The 15590-nt window shown below is 35.1% G+C and overlaps 1 protein-coding gene, 1 long non-coding RNA gene, 1 other non-coding gene and 1 pseudogene across 8 annotated transcripts in view; 3 read left to right on the top strand and 1 right to left on the bottom strand.

Annotated features, from left to right (window-relative positions):
- Window positions 1-6175: 6175 nt before the first annotated feature.
- LOC123319662 lies at window positions 6176-6317 on the top strand (annotated as a pseudogene).
- A 3157-nt stretch (window positions 6318-9474) lies between these two features.
- On the top strand, window positions 9475-9638 carry LOC123319660. Its single transcript, XR_006538610.1, has one exon. It is a non-coding gene; the product is annotated as a U1 spliceosomal RNA (small nuclear RNA).
- Window positions 9639-11076: 1438 nt separating this feature from the next.
- On the top strand, window positions 11077-11722 carry LOC123319433. Its single transcript, XR_006538482.1, has 2 exons — window positions 11077-11311; window positions 11401-11722. It is a non-coding gene; the product is annotated as an uncharacterized LOC123319433 (long non-coding RNA).
- Window positions 11723-13448: 1726 nt separating this feature from the next.
- The window catches only part of LOC123319421, a 125105-nt gene continuing 122963 nt past the window's right edge, over window positions 13449-15590 (bottom strand). For all 6 annotated transcript variants that reach the window (XM_044906384.1, XM_044906381.1, XM_044906382.1 and 3 more), the window contains one exon: window positions 13449-15587. In XM_044906384.1, the coding sequence (XP_044762319.1) occupies window positions 15407-15587 (181 nt within the window). In that variant the 3' untranslated portion in view covers window positions 13449-15406. The remainder of the gene's footprint in view (window positions 15588-15590) is intronic.

The following is a 15590-nucleotide window of genomic DNA, read 5'->3' as shown; positions in this document are numbered from 1 at the left end:
ATCTTAGCCATAGGGCCGAGAAGCGATAAAGAAGTATTGTTCTAGACCCTATTTACAGGTATACAAAATGCAGTATCGAGTACAATACATCGGGTATCAGATGAGAAGCCCTCTATCGGTCAACTGATTTAGAAAAGGCAGGTCGACAATAACGGCAATGATCGACGTTTTGGAAACTATTCTTGAAGCGTATGATAACGGATAGGTCGAATTGTCCTATTAGTCCTATATGGACTTGAGTAAGGCCTTTGATAGTGTCCCACACGGAATACTTCTCTTACAGAAGCTCCAGTATTATTATGGTGTGGGAGAAAAGGCATATGAAATATTTGCATCATACCTAACCTAGCAAAAAGAAATCAGAAGGTCAAATGGAACGACATTCTGTTCATAGCCTCTACATAAACGACCTACACGTGAATGTGGAGTCGGACAAAAGCTGCTGTTATGCTGACGACACTGCAGTGCTCAATTAGTCAAAGGACTCCCTATTCATGCGATGACGAACAAATCCTTAAATGACGCTCAGAAGTGGTTTTTCGCAAACGGTCTCAAGATAAACATTGAAAAGACACAAAATTTGGTATTTACTACCAAGATACAGACTGATGAATCGCTGTCATACCTGGGTATAACTCTCTATTCCTCCTTTTTCCCTCGGCTGAAACAAGTCCTTTATCGGGGAATTATTTTGCAGTAGACTGTCGACAGCTATATTCCTGTTAAGAAGGATTGAACAGATATCGAACATGGAAACTGCTAAACAAACTCATTATTCAGCCTCCTCACTGATAGCTGTCGGAATATCTTCAAAGGGGAGAAAATACTAACCGTAGTATCATCGTTCATTCTCTTCTGCGTGAAATATGTTCATCAAAACGGTTTTGACAAGATCCCCATAAATTTATGACAAATTTAGAATACCACAGCTACATCCGCGGAAAACATAAATTAACTCTTAACTCTAATATGCTAGAATAAATAAGACACAACAAGGTCCAAATTATAATGAATTGAAAGGATGGATTCCCTAATATTATTATATGTGATGATGGGGGATCGACTGCCAGGCATATTATCGAACTTTGAAGCTCTCTGATAATACAACAACGATTTTTGCCAAGATGGAAACTATCAGCAATATTCAGTGCGCTCTAGCGGTAAGACGAAAGATGCTGGCGAGTTGATTAGAACTTTAGTTCACGTGAAATTTCATCATTACCTACATCATTACATAGGGAAGGTAGAGTGTTTTTATCTCTAGGATGCGTCGTTCTGGCAGTATAAGCAAAATACTAAAACAACATCGGAAATTCTATGGTTTATCGCCATTTTCATGGTGAAGACATATCCAAATCTAGTCCAAACATGATTTTCGGATTCGGTACCCCAGAAAACATATAGATACGTGTAGAAAAATTCTTCAGCAATTTTTTAGTTCGAAACCACTAACCACTGAATGACGCAACTTTGAAAATGATGAGTCGCTACATCTTCTCGTCAACTGTCATTATTGCTGTATGTTCGTTGAACTATTATTAAAAAGAAAAAAATATGTGAAAGGAATCAATAGGAAAGCGACTGACAGGATAGGAAGCTGGGTATTGTAATATAAATATAGTATCGATCTTTGATGTTTCCTTTTTGTCCTAGTAGATGGTGCTGTTCAACATACATATCTCAAAAGAATCTTCCAATGGAATGTAGAACCGGCCAAAACCCTTCCCAACTCATACTTACCTGGCGTAGGGGTTACCATGATCAATAAGGTTTGAAGTTGAGTTTGTGTTATATGATTTGAAATCCAAAATTTGTGAAAAAAGACACTTAAATTATCCAAAGTGAGTTTTCGTGACCGTGAGAAAGTGATTAGTGACATAAAAGGGACTGTCAACAGCTCCAAAATGGGGACACCGCAGTCTCCTGGTGAAGTTACCAAGCGAAAAAAAATACTATTAATGGATACAGAGAATCCAATCTACACCCACCCAGGGACCATCAACAAAACGTCGCCCATGGACACTGAATCAACAACCATAAAGCTGAAAAACAGATTTGAAAACTTACATGAAGTGTGAGAAGAACAGGAACAAACAATAACGACAACTAAAAAAACAAAAATACCACCAATTGTGGTCCACGGTGTTTTCGATTCGCACATTGGAACAGTGAAGGAGATCCGAAGGGTACTGGAAGACGCAAAAGTTCTTATAAAATATACTAAGGATACATCGACAGAAGAAGACTTCAACAAAGTAAAAAAATACTTCACCCTTGAGGGAGTTAAGTTTCATACCTATACGAAGAAAACGGAAAAAACACATGCGTTTGTTTTGCACGGATTGAGCTCTGATGTAGACATTGACGAGCTCAAACAGGAGATTGCTGAGCTGAACATAAATGTTAAAAACATCTACAAAATGAAGGGCACAAGATATCCATCATACCTGGTAATAACAGATAACAAGGTCACATTGAGAAACCTCCAGAAAAACGTGAAGACATTATACTTCACTGTAATTTCCTGGTCAAGGCACTATTCCTCAAGGAGAATGATCCAGTGCAGGAGGTGTCAAAAATGGGGGCAAGCCACCTCCAACTGCTATGGATCAACAAATTGTCTGAAATGTGCCGGAGAGCATCTAACTATGGACTGCAAAAAAGATAAAACGCAAGCGCCAAAATGCGTAAATTGCGAAGGGAGCCATCCGGCGAATAGTACCGAATGTCAGGAATACATCCGGATCATAGAAAAAAAAAATAATAAAAATAATAACCGGCGGAACCAAGAGCCACCTAAAAAGCATACTGCTGCCCCGATTCCAGAAAAAAACTACTGGGAGGAGAGGAAGAAGGTAAGAGAGGCAGAGGAAACTCAACAAAAACACCAAATCCCCGAACAACAGGTTGGTTTAGGCATATTTAACGATATTAAAAAAGAATTTGACACACTAAAACAACATATCGATGTCAGACTTTTTTTCAAAAAACTGAAAGCCTTCAATCAGCAACTAGCAACCTGCAAAAACGAAGCGGAAAAATTCTACGCTTTTTTCAACTATATCGATGAGTCATAATGATTCCCTACCCAACAAAAATTAATCTAGCTGTCTGGAACGCTGACGGTATTCGAAACAAAAAACTTGAAATTTCCTATTTCCTGAAAAAACATTCCATCCAAATATTTCTCATTAACGAAACAAAATTAAAACTTTCCGACAATTTTCAAATAGAGGGCTTCCACGTAGTTAGAAAGGATCGCTTATATAACAAAGGTGGGGGCGTAGCAATTCTTGTGAGTCATGCAGTGCCATTTAAAATTTTACCTGAAACGCAATGCTCCATAGAAAACGTCGGGATAGAAATTGCAAACGGTCCAAAAATTATGTCGATCTATAATAAACCTTCCAATAAATTCAGAGAAAGTTGCCTAGAGAACCTACTCTCAACCAACAACACCCTAATTGCTGGGGACTTCAACGCCCGCTTTAATTGTCATGCTAAAAATGCCAACGGCCGAACCCTCCTGAAATTTTTGGAAAAGAATGACGAATGTGCCCTTCACCAGTCGTCTAGTCCTACTCACTTTCCCTACAATAACACCACCCCTACAACAATAGATCTTTTGCTAGCTAAATCCTACCCCAACATTAGTGACCTTCAGTCTTTACCCGAACTTCCCTCAAACCACAATGTAGTAATATTCAACATACGAGGAAACTTCAGAGACAAAACGACAAAGAAAATCTACGATTATTCGACCACAGATTGGAAAGAATATCGTAGAATTCTGAACAGTAAAATCGTCATTAATAACCACATAGATTCAGTTGAAGTCTTAGAGCAGGAATTATCAAAATTCTCGGAAACTCTCATTTACGCAAGGAACAGAACGACTAAAATCAAATCAACACATCCCTATACAGAATCACTGCCTGCTGAAATAATAAATTTGATTAAATCTAGAAACAGAATACGTAAGCACTGGCAAAATTTTCGTGATCCTCAAGATAAAATAAATTCCGACATTCTTAATGCAAAAATCAAAAATGAAATAAAAATTTTTAAAAATCAAAAATGGGAGAATACTTTGAAAAACTTGAAACCAGCAGACGGTTCCTTGTGGAAAATGACGAAGCTCCTGAGAAAAACCCCTAATGATATTCCTACTCTTACCCATAATTCAACTGACTATGTTACAGACGAACAAAAAGCTGAATTACTGGCCAGCACCTTTGAAAAAATTCATGACATAGGTCAGACGGACAGTGATTCGGATCGTACAATCATGTCAACAGTCTCTGAATTCCTGAGTCTAAAATCTGATAGAAATGAAACTAATAAATACCTCACTAACCCCACGGAAATAAAAAATCTGATCAGAACACTCCGTCCCAACAAAGCCCCGGGACTAGACGAAATCGACAACAAATTGATCAAGAACTTATCAAAAAAATCCATCGTGCAGTTGACATATATCATTAACTCTATGATCCAACTTAACCATTGGCCTAATTCTTGGAAAACAGCACTAATCATACCAATTGCTAAAAACGGCAAGGAAAAACACCTTTCAACCAACTATAGACCGATCAGTTTGTTGTCGACCGTGAGCAAATTAACAGAGAAGGTTATATTAAGAATCCTAACCCAAACTTTGAAAAAATCATCATTTGATGACCCATTTCAATTCGGATTCAAAGAGAGACACAGCTCTACCCACCAACTTACTAGAATAATAACAGATACAATCAAAGCTTTCAATAAAAATCAAACAACTGCAATGCTACTGCTCGACATTGAAAAAGCATTCGACAGAGTTTGGATTCAAGGCTTGCTTTACAAAATGATTAAATTGAAACTACCATCTTTCATAATAAAATTAATCAGTTCATACCTTTCAAACAGAAAATTCATGGTAAAACTTAATAGCTCCTTCTCTGAACAAAAAACAATTGAAGCGGGCGTACCACAAGGTTCGGACCTAAACTTTTCAATATTTATATCCATGATATTCCCAACTTCCCCAACACAAAAAAAGCCTTATTTGCGGACGATACTGCGATATATGCTCATTCTTTTAGCGCCACTGTAGCAACTAAACTACTCCAATATTACGTGAACATCCTCATGAATTATTACAAAACCTGGAAAATTCATGTAAATGAAGAAAAAAACGGAAATGATAATATTCAGCCGAAAAATAAATGACACGAAAATACCATTCCCACTCAAAATAAACAACGAACCAGTCATCCAAAAGCACTCAGTAAAATACCTGGGAATGGAGCTAGATTCTAGGCTGAATTTCAAAAAACATATAGAAAAAAGAATGGGAAAAGCATATGCCGCAAAAAAATCCTTCATCCCCTGTTGCGTAAAAATAGTGATTTAAATTTTCAAAACAAAAAACTTATATATACAACCCTTATCCGACCATTAATAACATACGCCGCACCAGCGTGGTGCCACTTGAAACCTCGACCCATGAGCCCGCTACAAACATTTCAAAACAAAGTACTCAGACAAATTTTGAATAAAAATATTCTCACAAGAATCTCTGAACTGCATGACTCATCAGAAATCGAAATGGTTAAAGATCATATCAATAACATATCTTCGAAGTTCTATGAAAAATCTCGTTATGTAAGCGATCCTGTCAATAAAATCACCTCAACACGGTCTAATAATAAGAACCCAAACGACAAGCATGTGCTCCCTTATGAGCATCTTGTCATATACAATGAGGTATTTGTACCTTACAATCAGGATCGATCTTAAATGTCCTAAGATGAATCAAACTATCTGAATCCTTCAGATACTGAATAAGGAATATCCTTATTAACCCAATCGAACATATAAGAGTTTTTCGCATACAAAAACTTCCTAACAGATTTCATGCCATAGCATGAAATGTATTAGGGAAGGATTGCCTTATGGCAATTCTAGCTGTTGATTCACTAAAGCAGGTTTTTTTTGTTTTATTTTCCTGCCAACATCAATTGAAATGATTTAAAAATATGACTAACTTGAAAGCAATCCTGTGTAATATCTTTTTACAAGGCTACCAGCCACAATTCTCAGAAAATTAGGTGAACATTCATTTGTAGGAACTATTCATTGTATATTATAATAGAGAACTTTATTGTAAATAATTTATTCTGTAAATATGTTAATAAAGATTTTATGTATGTATGATCAACAAGGTGGTTCCCCCGGAGTGAGGCCCTTTCACTGCACTTCGATCGGGCTACCCTAATGCGGATAACTCGGGCGCGTAATTTTTGGTAGTCGGGACTGCGTACGCGCTGTCCCGGTATAAGATAATTTAAATATAATATTTTATATCGACGCATATTTATTAGTATTATAGTACAATATATCAGTTTTTATATAGGGAGGGTAATAGCTATATATGTAATGAGTACATAAATTAGGTTTTTATGGACGAATCTATAGATTCCTTTCACATATTTTTTTTTTAGGAAAGCGACTGACAGGATTGGAAGCTGGGTATTGTAATGTAAATATAAATATAGTATCGATCTTTGATGTTTCCTTTTTGTCCTAGTGGATGGTGCTGTTCAACATACATATCTCAAAAGAATCTTCCAATGGAATGTAAAACCGCCCAAAACCCTGCCCTACTCAAACTTACTTAGCGTAGGGACCTTCAGACAGACGTGAAGACATTATACTTCACTGTTATTTTCTGGGTAAGGCTCCATTCTTCAAGGAGGATGATCCAGTGCAGGAGATGCCAAAAATGGGTGCACTCCACCTCTAACTGCTAGTGATTAACAAATTGCCTGAAATGCGCCGGAGAGCATCTAACAATGGACTGCAAAAATAAAGAACGATAGCGCCAATATGCGTGAATTGCGAAAGAAGCCATCCGGCGAGTAGTGCCGAATGTGGGGAGTACATCCGGATCATAGAAAAAAATAATAATAACCGGCGGAAGCAGGACTACTGGGAGGAGAGAAGGAAGGCACGACGATAAGCAGAGGAAACTCAACAAAAACATAAAATCCCAGAACAACAGGTTGGTTTAGGCATATTTAACGACATTAAAAAAGAATTTGAGACATTGAAACAACATATCAGACTTTTCTTCAAAAAATTGAAATCCTTCAATCAGCAACTAGCACCCTGCAAAAACGGCGCGGAAAAATTCTATGCTTTCTTCAATTATATCGATGAGTCATAATGGTTTCCTACTCAACAAAAATTAATCTAGCTTCCTGGAACGCTGACGGTATTCGCAACAAAAAACTTGAAATTTCTTATTTTCTGAAAAAACATTCCATCCACATATACTTCTTATTAACGAAACAAAATTAAAACCTTCCGACAATTTTCAAATAAACGGCTTCCACGTAGTTAGAAAGGATCGCTTATATAACAAAGAGGTGCGTAGCAATCCTTGTGAGTCATGCAGAGTGCCATTTAAAATATTACCTGAAACGCAATGCTCCATAGAAAACGTCGGGATAGAAATTGCAAACGGTCCAAAAATTATGTCGATCTATAATAAACCTTCCAATAAATTCATAGAAAGTTGCCTAGAGAACATACCCTCTCCTATTCTTGATGGATACAAGTTTTCTGTCAAAGTTCATCCATCAGGATTTCAGCGAACGCACTGTTTCCCGCCCGTATTCAGATCTAATACAGTTAAAAAAGCACCTGATGCCATATTGTCTTCTTCGCGTCCTTGCATGAAATTGGAATGTAAGTTTGTGGCTTGAGGACAGGCAAATGAAATATTTAATAAAAAAAGAATATACCAACACAATTATGATTGTAGAGAAATTAACAAAAATAAAAATGAAAAAACAGCCTTAGCGATGCACCATTTCGACAATAACCATGATTTCGATTTCGAAAACGTTAAAATTTTAGACCGAGAAAACAATTAGGTACTTCAAACGTTGCCTCAGTGAGATGATTCAAATCTCAATAAGTGATACCATAAATTTGAGAAGTGATGTTGAATCCCTCAGTATTGTGTACAGCAATTTATTGACGAAAATTTAGAGATTAGAAACTAATTAATTCATCCAACCGGTACATTCCACCTTCGGTCCTACATATGTCGAAATTGATAAGTAACATCATTACAAATTTGAACCTTTCCATGTCATCTCATTGTTTTAATTCTGGTTTCAGCTTACCTACATGACACATAAGAATTTGACGAGAAATGACCTATGGTTTTCTTGAACGCATTGCTTTGCCTCATTTATCCGTTTGAAAAGGTAAATCTAGTTTTAACAGTGTTTTTCGTCCTGAGAGACCTGGCTGCTTCTTAAAGTAACATCTTTGTGTTGTGATAATGTTCTTATTGTTTGTCAACCTGTTTATGTCAAAGTTATTGTTTATATTCTTACAAATATATTTCCAGCCTTGAAAAAGATCCGAACTAAGGAATACTAAGGATCGAAACGTCGGCACTTCAAAAAGGATAGATTTCATTTGCCCTGTCCTCAAGCCACAAACTTACATTCCAATTTCATGCAAGGACGCGAAGAAGACAATATGGAAATGATAGTATTCAGCCGAAAAGAATGAAACGAAAATATCACTTCCACTCAAAATAAATAACCAACCAGTCACCAAAATGCACACAGCGAAGTACCTGGGTATGGAGCTAGATTCTTGGCTAAACTTCAAAAAACACATAGAAAAAATTACAAGAAAAGCATATGCCGCAAAGAAAATTCTTCACCCCCTGTTACGCAAAAGTAGTAATTTGAATTTTCAAAATAAAAATTTTTTATACACAACCCTAATTCGACCACTAATAACATACGTGGTGTGCGTGGTGCCACTTGAAACCACGACCTATGAGCCCGTTACAAAAATTCCAAAATAAAATTCTCAGACAAGTTTTAAATGAAAATATTTTCACAAGAATCGCTGAACTGCATGACTCATCAGAAATCGAAATGGTTAAAGATCAAATATCGTCCAAATTTTATGAAAAATCTCGTTATGTAAGCGATCCTGTCAATGAAATTACCGCAACACGGTTTAATAACAAAAATCCAAACGACAAGCATCTGCTTCCTTATGAGCATCTTGCCATATTCAATGAGGTATTTGTACCTTATAAGCAAGATTGATCTCACACAAATGTCCTTGATAAACCAAACTATCTGAATCCTTATTAATCAAATCGAACATATAAGAGTTCTTCGCAAACAAAACTTCCTAACACATTTCATTCTAAATAGCCTTAAGGCAATCTTAGTTATTGATCATTTAAAGCGGGTTTTTTTGTTTTATTTTCCTGCCAACATCAATGCAAATTATTTAAAAAATATGACTAATTTGAAAGTAATCCTGAGAAATATCTTAATAAGGCTACCAGCCACACATCTCAAATAATTATTAAAAAGTCATTTGTAGGAACTATTCATTTTATATTATAATAGAGAACTGTTTTGTAAATCTTCTGTAAATATGTTAATAAAGATTTTGTGTATGTATGTGTATGATCAATAAGGTGGTTCCCTCGGAGTGGGGCCCTTTCATTGCACTTCGATCGGGCTGACCTCTGCGATTATCCCTAATGCGGATAACTCGGGGGCCGTAATTTTTGGTGGTCGTGACTGCGTACGCGCTGTCCCGGTATAAGATTGATACCTATATGAATATCTACAGCAAACTTAACGCCCATTTCTGATATCACATCATAGATGGCAGCTAGAATAGAAATTTAAATTGCATGATTTAGTAGGTATACTTCATTCAAATTTATTTTAGCAGTCGGTTGGCCATGAAATAATTTTCTCAAGTTTTTGTAACTAGAACGAAGTTAGGTTGGCACTCATGAAATGTCGTTAATGTCATAACGCCGTTGCCACAACTAATATCAATTTTTATTACGAAAATTCGAAAATGCCGAAAGTGATTGAAAAAAGAGACAGGGTTTCAGGAAGTGCTATTTAGAATTCAGGTCCGCTCATTCAAATAGTTATACCCTGATATTCTAAAATCCACAATACGTCAGACGGTAGCGAACATATTCAATGTAAGAGAATTTATATAATGTTTCATCTGAATCTAAACGACTTATATTTCAGCTGAATATTTCCACAATCAGAAAGATTGTGAATGAAGAGTATGACAAAGAATTTTTCCTTCTATTGGGAGACCCAAAAAAGTGGTGGCATTTCAGAATTTTATGTTTTAGTGAATTAATGCGAAAAGTTAACTACAGGATTTTGGATAAATGTCATCGGAGAATGAGTTCCCTAAAATGGATTTTTCTATTTTTCATTTGACTTGTCCTATACAATGTAAATGTCTTAAGGTACTAATAAATACCTAATTATTATAATTACATCAATGTATTAAGATAGCCACAAATACGCGCAAGTTGCCCTGTTACTGTTTATTCATGTGAAATTTTTGTTCAACGGTGAAGTTGCATCTTAACTTGAAACTTCCTTCAACTCCTTTTACTTATATTGATGCAAGATGATTTTTATAGAAAAATTTTACATTCTTGTAATTATCTGTTAATTCCTTCGGGAGATACCCATTCCCAACCACTGCTACATATGCATTTCATCTTCGGGTTAATATTTTTGAAATCTACAAATGATGTAAGCCAAAGAAGATAACGAACATTAACTCTCCTCAAGCTAGTGCATATTATGATATTATACTGATCTCTTGTATTTTCCATGCAAATAATTGGATTTGGTATGCCTTCAATCAGTTTGTATAAACTTCAATTATGTTCGTCAGATATTTTCCGAAGAGATTCGACATTGTGATAAAATACGTAATAACAGAAACTTTTACGTAGAACGGGCAACAAAGCGTTGATTTAAAACCCAAAAATGTTTTGACAAGCTTCATAACCCCACATTTTCGTACTATACAGAGTGAAATGTGTCAAATTTCCATGGCCAACCGACTGCTAAAATAAAGTTGAATGAAGTATATATGTATGTAAGTTTTAATAATTATTGTCTAGGGTTAATTATATTCTTCTATTTAGTTTGAACTCTTCAATCAGGAAATCGCAACTTTGATACAACGCCTACGTCTCAATATCTTAAGATTCGTCGTAACTCCTTCTAAATAACGGTCGCGTCTCGACTATCGTTATCTTCCAACTCTTCTCAACAAACTGAATTCTAACGTCTATCAATGTACGTCTTAATTGACAACTTCTCTAACCTACCTATTTTCTATAAATATCACATTATCCTTACAATAGGAACAACAACACTATAACAATAACCTGATGATAATAAGAATAGCTTCCTACATGTATATGTTACGGGTAAAGGTAGGTGTGAACATACCCTTGAGATAAGCTTGCTAAACTTATGTTTATCTTATGGTACCTGTCTAACCTGTCCACCTGCGACAAAATAGTCTTGAGAGCAGTCTCAGCAAAGAGGTCTCAGGCACGCTCCGACACAAGTCTCCGAGACTGAACGTGTCTCAAGTGCTAAGATGAACAACACCCTGAGATTAATCTCGAAACTTTCTCTCGAGATTTTATTTCAGGTGGACACTTACCATTAGAGGAGTTTTTCTAAACTTCAGTGTGACCGCAGCTCCCTGGCCAAGAATTTATGAGCAAATGGAAAAGTAAACAACATCAGAGGCAGCAAATTCTTGTCAATTAAAAAAATCAAATAAAAAGTTTTAAATCTTATATGTACTTATATAAAAAATTATGAAAATATTGAAACGACCTATTTTTTGAATATTCCATATTTTTATTAGCAGAAAAGCGTTCAAGGCCAGAATACGAGTAATATTTTTTTTCTACTGTGTCACAGTGCGTCCTCATTGGCGAATTCAAAAATCTAAAGGCCTTACGATAATACTCAACAGGGACATGCTGTTTCGAGTGTAATGTAAAACTGTTGAATTAACTCATCTTTTATCTTGTTATTATTTATAATTTGCCAAAGGATTCGAATGAGCAAAATCAGAATGACATCAAAGAATTCAGTGTTTGTGCTATCAGGAATATTATTTTTCATGATGTGAATATAAAAATATTGTAATATTCGCATTTCAATATATCATAAAAACAAAAGAAAATTTGTGCCATTCGAACAAAAACAGATCTTTCATCAGTTTTTCTCGCTCTTCTCAAATTTCTATTTGAATTCATTTTATCTCATATACCGTATGATATTTCTAAGTACCTAAATTGAAATTTTTGAATACAGACCTGCATTTTTTTCTATTTTTTTTCCTTGTGCTGGCGGTGAATGAGTATAGGAACAAGCTTGTGAAATATCAGCGAAAAATTCACCATATTAACGATGATATGGGAGTTTATAGATTTAGCATTTTTTCGTAATACCCTTATGGGACATTTAAAACCAAAATTCTCAATCAGTTTGAGGTCCTCTATCTCCACTTAGCCGTTGTCCCTTACATCACCGGTCACCCTGTATATTATGATTTCTTTCTCACTAGGCTATGAGCTTCTCCGAATAAATAAATGTTTATAATTCTTATCTAGTAGGTACACAACAACTGTATTCGGGTTCGAACAAGAACCGTTCTAGAACGGTCAGGAGTTTGCGCATTATAATGTTCTTGTTCGTGTTTTTTTTTGGACTGTTCTAGGACTAACTTCTTCGTGTTCGGGTTTTGTCAGAATCATCTTGGGACAATCCTAGGACTATCCAAATTCGGTACCTGAGAAATGATCTGGGATATTTTCGACGCATGTCTATGAAAGAGAATTTGTTGATAACAACCTAACCTAACCTTAATTTTTGAACAGGTAATCTGAAGATGAACCAAGTTTTGTTTTTGAAAGTTCCAATTGTGTCTATTTATTTTTATTCTTGTTTTCATTAATTTGGCGAATTATGGAGTTCATTCATTTGTTTGATAGTAATAGTTCTTCATCGTTCTCTTCGACCAGTGATGAAGAGTTCCTTGCCGAATTTGATAAAAAAACCGCACCAAAGTTGTTGATTCTTGAAATTTTATTAGAACTAATAGTAGCCTAAAGATAATGGTTACGTTGAGGAGACAGTACCATTATATTCAAGTAAACAATACTTCAATAAGATAATTTGGACAGAAGAATTTTTACTATGTAGGGTTTTCACAAAAGATTTAGAACAACGGATGGCAAAAGACCCTTGAGGATTTTCAAAATAAACACTTATAACAAAGATTGAGATTTAAATCTTTTTCATACTTTACGCGCCATATAATATGACGTTTGTTTCGCGTTCGGGTTTTTATGAAATGAGAACCATGCTCGAACAGTTCTAGTATTCGAAACTAGGGCGCAACAGTTCTGCGTAGTTTTAGAACAATTCTTGGACTGTCCGAAATTCGAACCCGAATACAGCTTAGCCCGCTATAGGACAATAACATTGGATCATCATACCAACTGCTATCAGTCTGAATGTTTTCATGAAAAAAAAAAAAGGAACGAATTTGCAATAATGGTTTATTATTATCATCCTGGCTAAGTTACAGACTAATGGTCAACTTAAATTAATAATAAAATCAATTTAAAGCTATTCAACAAAGTTTTATACATAACGATATTATATTATGGTAACGGGTGTCATGGCACCGCAAATATGGTAATCTTGCTCCCGTAAATTATAAAAAAGAAAGTCTCCAGTAGGATATTTACATCAATTTTCATTGCTCTATATACAAATCAAAAATTTCAAAATCAATTCCAAGTACCTGCGAGTCAAAAATATCAGTCTGCTAGAGACATAAATATCGAATTCAACTACGATCTTCAGTTCAGTTAGTTTTCCTTTCAAAAATACAATTTTTCAAACGAAATTAACTGACAAATTGAAAAAACATCGCGAATGAAAAAAAGTTATTGATATTTTCATAACATTCGAAACAATAACATCTATTCCTTTTAGTCTATTTAATTACCAGTAACTTATCACATTTTCCAAAGTGTTTGATGGAAATTTACAATGATATTTTCGAACCGGTTTATAGTGGTTCAACCTCAACATTGAAGATTCCTAAGATACTAAGATTATTCCTTTTCGAAACCATTTCTGCAGATCCTAAGGTAATAGAATTCTTCACAAGGTTGGATCCTACTGGTATTCATTCTAATACTTGGACCACGCTTGATTCGGTGCTTAGAAAGTTTAAAATGAAAATACAGAGCAAGGTGCATACACCTCTGCCAAAGTTAGCAAAAGACAAACTAACTATTGAGATGCAAATTGAAGATTTCAAGAATACTAAGCGTTGAAAATTTGAAACTTTTCTCTACGTTGGATTGAGATTGTGGAAAAAATTTAGGAATGTCAAAACAGCTTCCTACATTTATCTTGCTCCCCTCTAACCGGTGAAGAATTTAACATGCAAGGAGAGGCTTTTGGATGTTTAAGTGTTAGTGATTTGAGGAAGAGCTTTTCTTAGGGTTAAATAGGTATAGCCACCAACACCGTTAGCATGCAAGGATAGGATCCGGGAAGGGATTTTTTTAATAATTTAAATGGCTCTAAATAAAACCAATTTGATGATAGGATTAATACAATGAAGTAAAGCTACTACTTAATCCAAATGGAAATCTTTTCCATTTTTCATATTTCAACGAAAAAAAAATCTCAAAAGATATCGTTAAACCAATTAAAACAAATGAAATTCAAATACAAGACCAACACCGAACAAATCGAACAGAAACTCCCAAAGAAAGAACCAACCACCAATAAACAAAAACGGACCTTCAAAAATGGTACGAAAACGAATAATTCTAAGGAATAATTGCAAGGATACTCATAGCACCTAAAAGAAATATATATATTTCATTACTATTTCAGTTCTCCAACTGGTAGAAAAAATTGAAGAAAAAATTTACCTTCCAACTGATGAAAAACATGAGTTAATTACTAGGTATGTGCTCATATTAGAAAAACATACGTTATTTTATTATTTCCATAGTTATTTGTTTTTATGTTTTTCTTCAGATGTTATTCATTAAGTACATTAGATCCACTTGGTACAAGAAGCAGGATGAGTGATAAAATAATATCAAAATAGCGTATTACAACATTAAAAAGCTGTAATAATATCGTAGCGCAATACTTTCGGAACAATTTCCTCCTAATGAATAATTAATTCATCAAATTAAATTTGAATTTTTTTTCAACCTACAATATCAATAAATAAATTTTCGAATCATTTCGAGACATTTTAGATAGATTATGATATAGATTACATACAAGATGGGCGTGATCATCATTGACATTTCAGGTGTCAAATTATGCCATAACTAAAAAAGAAGGCCCTCAAAATCACTTCGTAAAAATATTCCCCACTCTATAAAATACAATTTGCAGTTTGTATAAAAAATGTACAACTGAAAAAATGCCAATGAGTTTATTTACAAGGGAAAATGCTTTCATCAGAAGGTTCCTACGTCTGCTGATATGACAGCAGAGACTGGTACCAGGCCTTTTTGGGTACCTCTACAACAAAGCAACCATTTGTCGTCCACCCTCAGTATGACCTTCAGGTTCTCGCCCTCGTTATACGACAGATGGCCACTTTCAGATGGCAATCTGTGAGATAACGTTCTCACAACCCTG

The sequence above is a fragment of the Coccinella septempunctata genome, chromosome 8 (genome assembly GCF_907165205.1).
Source record: "Coccinella septempunctata chromosome 8, icCocSept1.1, whole genome shotgun sequence".
Lineage (NCBI taxonomy): Eukaryota > Metazoa > Arthropoda > Insecta > Coleoptera > Coccinellidae > Coccinella > Coccinella septempunctata.
Note: the sequence above shows the minus strand (reverse complement) of the source record. Positions and strands in the feature narration are given on the sequence as shown.